At 39.9% G+C, this 7,082-nt stretch overlaps 2 protein-coding genes across 2 annotated transcripts; both read left to right on the top strand.

The window, feature by feature from the left end:
- Positions 1–1,438: 1,438 nt before the first annotated feature.
- C922_04995 (hypothetical protein) lies at positions 1,439–3,613 on the top strand (the record flags this gene model as incomplete). Its single annotated transcript, XM_008820569.1, has 1 exon — positions 1,439–3,613. One exon carries the CDS (start codon positions 1,439–1,441, stop codon positions 3,611–3,613), a length of 2,175 nt encoding a protein of 724 aa, XP_008818791.1.
- Positions 3,614–4,884: 1,271 nt separating this feature from the next.
- Positions 4,885–6,847, top strand: C922_04994 (tryptophanyl-tRNA synthetase; the record flags this gene model as incomplete). The annotated part of the gene is made up of 3 exons (XM_008820568.1): positions 4,885–4,947; positions 5,111–6,688; positions 6,821–6,847. 3 exons carry the CDS (start codon positions 4,885–4,887, stop codon positions 6,845–6,847), a joined length of 1,668 nt encoding a protein of 555 aa, XP_008818790.1.
- Positions 6,848–7,082: the final 235 nt, after the last annotated feature.

Raw genomic sequence — 7,082 nt, 5'->3', positions numbered from 1 at the left:
AGATGCTTATCATCTGTTCCGGCCTACGACATCGCAAATAACATGGTCATTCAAAAATGGAAGGTACATTCCGCTCAACATATGCTTGCCAAATGTGAATGATCAAATTGGTACTTACCGTTTTAAGCGTCTTTCCTCAACAAATACCCCTTTTCGAACAGCTTTAAGAAGGTATGTCTGTGGAACCATGATGGGAGGGAAGCTCTACCCCTCTATGAGCATACGACGTTGCACGTGTATACATTATGCATATACAAATCTGTGCTTCGACAATTTATCCTTTTGTGCTGAAGGACACCATGCGTAACTACAAAAATGACGTACCCCCTAAAATGTCAGTTATCACACCCTTTTGGTACTTTTCTTGGTACAATTTTGAATAGTGACTGGTTCGTTATAGCCAACTGGTATGTCATGATATTTTTTCCTAAACATCCTTTTAATTTTCACAAGAGAGAAGTGACTCTGGTGTTCTAAGCAACATTTTTAAAATTCAGGACGGAATGTACAGATTGACCTATTAAAAACCATTTATGTATTTTCCTTTCACGAATTCGGTCACGCTGTGACACGCAAGGTATCTAATTATGTAAACATATGTGTGCATATATATATGTATGTATATATGTGTCCCGTCTCGCGGCGCGAACCCCCCTGGTGTTCAATGCCAAACGAGCACACACTCATCTTACAACTCGTTAATTCTACCTTTCACGCGCGATGGCAAATTTTAGCATAGCTTCAAAATAGAGAATGGCACTGCATCCACGTTGCTAGTTTCACCCGTGTCATGGTTTTTAAAAAAAATTCACGAGGGGTCTTCTTAAGTAACATATACGTCCTAACTGCCATGCCGCAGACCATTTGAACGGGAAATAAGCTTCTCTCATTTAGGCATTTTCCTGTACACCAAAAATTTGGTACATAACGAGATGGGTATTCAAAATTTTCGCCCACAAGCATACGTAATTATAAAGAATATATGTAACGTTCCCTGCATTGTTTACACTTCACGTAGGGAATTTCTCCCTTTATATTATTTTTATGTTCATTCTTGTGTGTTAATCACTTCGTTTTTTGTCCCTTCTTTCTCCATTTAACGCTTAACGCAAGATCCTGAAGTGGTACAGCTTTCGTGTGTGCTTTAAAAAAAAATAAATATGTATGCTGATATATATGTACATACTTCGCATGGGCAGTATATGCCAATTAACCATATAATTATCCATTTGCGTCGCACTTTTTTTTTTTTTTTTTTTTTAAATTTTTTCAAGCTTTTCCAATGTATTACGATCAAAATAAACACGCGTGTATATATATATATACACTTATATGTACTTCTCTCATGCATATGTACGCGAATGCACGTAGTGCATCCCGTCGCGCGTTTTAAAAGAAGCCAAGAGAAAAACGTTAATATATCCTGCTAAAATATAGGATGAACGAAACGTTTTTCAGTCAAAATGGAAACGAATTGACGAGTGAATACCAGATTCTCGAGAAGGAAGCTGACGCCACCCCCGCGAAAGACGCACAGGCATTGCAGCATGTAGCAAGCAAGGGTGAAAATGGGCAGGATCAAAATGACCAGAATGAAGACGATGGTGAGAACCGCGGCGATGAGAACAACGACGAAGCAAACTACGACGAAGAAAACTACGACATTTTAAACATGCTAAATGAAATCAAAAAGGACGTCCTATACGAAAACGAAAAGTTGCAGCAACAGAGCAGTCAAAACGTGCACATCACAGAGGGGGACGATGGCGACAAAGCGGACCGGAACGCTGTCAATCAAACAGGCGAGGAAGCCTCCAACCAACACAACCACGCGAGCGAAACGAAAAACACAATCAATGACAATATCGTCGCGTTGGCGAAAGGTCAATGCGGCGAGGAAGTAAGGGTCCCCAATAGGAACAAAACGGAGGAAAACCCAAAGAAACTACCCAAGAAAGAACCCCAAGTGGAAGAGGAACCTTTGGAAAAGCAGCTAAACTCTAGCGATGCTCAAGTGAAAAGCCAAGGTGCTGCTCCAAATGAGCAGAGTCACAGAAATGTGAGCATTAAGAAGAGCACAGGAAGGCCATCTAAAAAACCAAAAAATATTCCCAGTGATGCAAAGAGTACCCCATTTTTAAGTAAAGAACCCTCGAAAAAAAGGAAGGCAAAAAATGGACCCGATCCACAATACGCTGCGTTGGCAATGCATCCGTTGTACCCCGCGCACCGTGCACATTTGGCCAATCTGGCCAAAGTTACCAAAACGAACAACCCCCTTATAGACGATGAAATTGAATACCTAACGAATTGTGAATTCGTAACACAGAACTACCTCAAGGAGATTGAAAAAAAGAGGCCGAGAGTAAAAAGCCATAGCATTAACATAGACATTTTTTACTCAAGCAGGAGTGAAAAGTCGACGGATGAAAGTGAAAAAGAAGCAGAAGTAGACAGCTCCATAGACTCAATTGAAGAGTTCTATGAAAATATTTGCCAATCAGATGTGCCCCTCGATTTTTATAAAAATTCTCTAAGTGCCAAACAGGGGGTGAAAGAAGTCCAACCAGAATACTTTCTCAACACAGAAAATAGCGTAACGGAGGAAATTCAAATTTTGAATAGATACATAAAAGACATGACAGAGGGTCAACAGAAAAATTCTTCCTACATTGATGTAGATAACAAATTGGTTAATATTCTTTCCCTATCCTTTTTAACCTTTATTGACCATGTAATTTATGATTCGCACATTTATGCTTTGAAGAGTGAATTTACACAAGGGGGAGAGACGGACAAGGGAAAAAAAAGCACCACTGATGAAATTGCTACCCCAAATGGAAACTCCCAAAACGAGTGCCTAGATGAGGAAGCGGCACCAGCAAGGACCAAAAAAATCAACATCGTTGGAAGGAACGCCCCCAATGGTGCTAACCTCCAAAACGAACCTGGCAAAGATAACCCAAAAATGTCTCCCCCAAAGGAGAAGTTGTTTAGCATGAAGAACGCTCAAGATGCTCAAAGTAAAGAGCCTCCTCGTAGTGTTGACGTATTAGATAATCCTGATCAAGTGACCAGAAAGGAGGCTGTCCAGAATGATGGCGTGAGTGCCCGTGAATATGGCGCACAATGTACCCCAGAATATGCCCAAGGGTATCCCCCAGAACGTGACGAAAGAGTAGGCACCGAAATTATTTACACCCCAGAGGTAATCAACCTATGCCTAACCAATTTGTATAACCAGGAATTGGTAAGCAAAATTATGAAGCAGAAAATGAGCGAAGGGGATGCCAGCGGCGCATGCGCAGACAACTTGAAGGATAGCGCCCTTAATACTAACAAATTAATTCATAACCATACCATCGCAGCTACGGCACAGCCGGGCAAATCGGAAAAAACACATTTAGAGGAAAGTGCCAACGAAATGCACTTCAAAAATGGAGGACTCCTCAAAAGCAAGGACTCTCTGCAAACGAACATAAATCACAAATTAAATAAACGACAAATTATAATCAACAAAATAAATGAAAAGATTAAAAAAAAAAGTATCAACAGTTTGCAGAGTTGTGTAAACACTAAAAAGTATTCACTGGATGATTTGTTCGAGCTTTAACTTTTTTTTTTTGTCCCACTCCTCTTGTGTGCACTGTTTCCGATTTCGCGCGTTGTTCCCATATGTGGACTCGCACAGAGGCACTTGCAGTGGCATTTGCAGAGGCACATGCAAATGCACAACCCTTTTTTATGTCTTACCCTTTAGAATGCGTCCATCCGTGTCTGCTTCTAACACACGTGCTGGTGCATATGCTTGTTTGCGCCACAGTGTGTGTTTTCCCAAAAGGCACCTTTTTCCTACCCACTACCCCCCTTTGTTGTGTGAGCCGCCCCAACAAACGCTTAGGCACGGCTACATATACATATGTATGTATGACGTCTTAATGTTTTTCCTGTCATATGCATTCCTTCCTCACCCCAAGTGTTTCATTCACCAATTTTAAATTAACTCCAAATTTGTGCGAAACTTGTTTTGCGGTATTTATAAACTGCCCCCTTTTCAAGACTTCATTTTTGTGTGACTGCCCAGTTAGGAATTACCCAATGATGATTTTTTTCTTTTTAATTTGTCAGCCCCAAATGTTAGTACGTCAAAAAGAAGGAAAGAGAATAATTACATATTTCTGTTAAAGCAAAAAGTGAACGATTAATTTTTTATCTTTCCTCTCGTCAAATGAGCTAATTTTTCTTTTTTTTTGCATAGTCTTCTCCGATTGGGGAGCTCCATTTCTACGCTTTCCTTTTGCTTAAATTGGCACATAATACCATCTTTGCACAATTCGGACGTGCAAGCGATTTTTCTCTTATGCTAAGGCGAATGTCAGTCGAAAAAATATCATATAGGCCGCCCTTTATGCCACACCACCCACACTTCCCTTCTGCCTCGGATTAACCTGGAAAAAAAAAAAAAGTACTTTTACTTGGATAAGCGACAGAAAACTAATTTTACACTTCCATGCACGAAAGGACTGCACGCAATGCCAACGAGTTCGCGGCAAGAAAACATCTTCCTAGAAAAAATCCCTCCTTAAAAATGTATAAAAAGTGGGTATACTTAATTTTGTACGTATCCTTATGGGGGGTGTTCTTCATTTTTTATTCCTTTTTAAGAAAAATGGCTGCGCCATTTGACTTCTTCGATGCGTTTTCGCAACAATCCTGAAGTCAGATGTATGGGCACACGACGTGTTCATATCGAAGGCATGCATAATGAGGAGCGGACGAATGCTCATTTTATGCCTCCTCATACTTGCGCAGATTGACCTTTACGCATATGCTAAAGTGGGGCGCAAGGGGAGCTGCACTCCCTTTTTTGCCAAGGCCCTCCAAATGAAAAGAACAAAATGGAAAGTTTACCTCAGAAGCGGTTGTACCTATCTAACCGGGATTAAGGTAAAAACTCGTCCACAAATGCGTCACGTGTGAAATGGGGCTACTTTCAATGATGAGCAACGGGACCGTTGCTAACTTTAGCATTTCGCTGTATGCATTCCAATACATGTCTTATTTTTTCCACCACTTTTTTTTTTTTTTTTTTTTTTTTGACTAAACACAGCCCAGCGGCAGCATCCACCTGGGGAATTACATCGGGTGCCTAAACCCAATTATAAACTTGGAAGCCAAAAGGAATGCCCACTTCGAGAAAAGAAAAAGCGAAAAGGCGGTGAAGATATACAAAATAATACTAATAGCAGATTTGCATTCCTTAACAAGCTTAGATAATCTTCCCATCTTAAGAAAAAATATCGTCGATTCAGTTAACACCATTCTCTCTCTAATAATAGACATGTATGTAAAAAAAAAAAAATACATACAGGTTTTCATAAATAATGTAAAATTAAAGCATCTGTTGAAATTTGGAAACATGAATCAAATGCTGAAGGAAGAAATGTTCCAGCAACTCACACGTCGCATGACTAGCCAAGATTACCAATTTTACTCATTTTTGAAAGACCCATCAGGAAATGAGTACTCATATGTGAAGAATGATAGTGAGGTCTGCCGCGAGCAGAATATCCCATGCAATGACGCAGATACACCGTTTCATTCACAGTTGGAAAAAAAAAACGAAGAGAATCAACGAACAAACGTCGAGAAAAAAATAAAACAGAAACACTATTTCTACATATTTAAACAGTCGGACATTGCACAACATACGTCACTCTATTATTTGATAAACTCTTTCACGTCTGTTAACATGCTGAACACACATGTGCACGTGAAGAATGTGCCAAAGCATAAATCCGTGGCGTTACTTTCTTACCCCAATTTAATGTTAGCAGATATTTTGCTATACAAACCAGATTATTTAATAGTGGGAGTGGACCAAAAAAAAAACACCGAAGTGATGAAAACAATTTCAAGAAAAATAAACTCGTACATTCCTCATATGATAAGTTTACCAAAAATATTCCCCTCCAAATTTTATGTCCAAATAATGAACCTGGATGGACAACAAAAAATGAGCAAACATAACGATGATGACCTTTCAAGAAATGTTAAAGATTCCCATAACATTATTTACCTCTTTGATGAAAAACACATAATAGAGAAAAAAATTAAAAAAAGTAAAACGGATAATTACAACAATTTAATTTATGGCCAATCTGACAGGAAAGAAATTAACAATCTCATAAATTTGTTCTTCTTTTTTTACTACTACAAAATGAGGGGTGTACCTTCCCATGTGAGTGAACCAAGCCTTGACACACCACCACTCACCCCGCGTGCCGACCAACTCTTCCTAAGCAAACAAGAGCAGACTACACAGAATAAGTTTACATCTGTTTCCACTGCCTCACAAAATGCCAGAAGTTACAACCACACTGTTACCTGTTCAGACAAGGTATACTCCCAAGTGTGCACAGACAAAAGTGACGAAGAAAAATTACATCCCTCCTCACGAAATAACATAAACCGAAACATTAACCCTCAAATTGGAAACCACATTTTATCATTTTACAATAATAATTACGCCACTTTCAAATATGAATTGTCGCATCTGATTTACGAGCACTTCGTGCTTCCGAAATTTGTTTACTCCGTTCTGCAGTCGGATGGTGGTAATTTGGTTAATCATGTTTTGAGTGAGGGGAAGAAATGCCTCTCCCGCAGGGCGGCCAAGACGTTCCAGGTGAGTCACGCGACAGTGAAAAAGGGAGATTTCACCGCGTCCGTAGCTGGCTTCACTCCGTTTTGCCAAATCGGCACATCGCCAAATCGGAACATCACCACATCACCCTTTTCTTTCCCTCGCCCCACGCAGAATTTCAAAAAAAGCTTAAACATCTAAATAGACGGCCAAAGCATAGGAGAAGAACTGTCCACATAGGCTCATTCTAGCTGCACAACAGAAGATACGTCTTGGACAAAAAGAGTTAATCCGCGTTAACCCACCGTTAAGATCAAGCGGACGCATCGCCACAATCGCGTTAAAACATCGCTAAGGAGACATGGCATGGCATCTCTCTCGACCCGCATAATATATAGCGCGAAACGAGGGAGGCATAAAAAAAGAATCAAAAAAA

Source organism: Plasmodium inui (genome assembly GCF_000524495.1).
Source record: "Plasmodium inui San Antonio 1 unplaced genomic scaffold supercont1.33, whole genome shotgun sequence".
Classification (NCBI taxonomy): domain Eukaryota; phylum Apicomplexa; class Aconoidasida; order Haemosporida; family Plasmodiidae; genus Plasmodium; species Plasmodium inui.
Note: the sequence above shows the minus strand (reverse complement) of the source record. Positions and strands in the feature narration are given on the sequence as shown.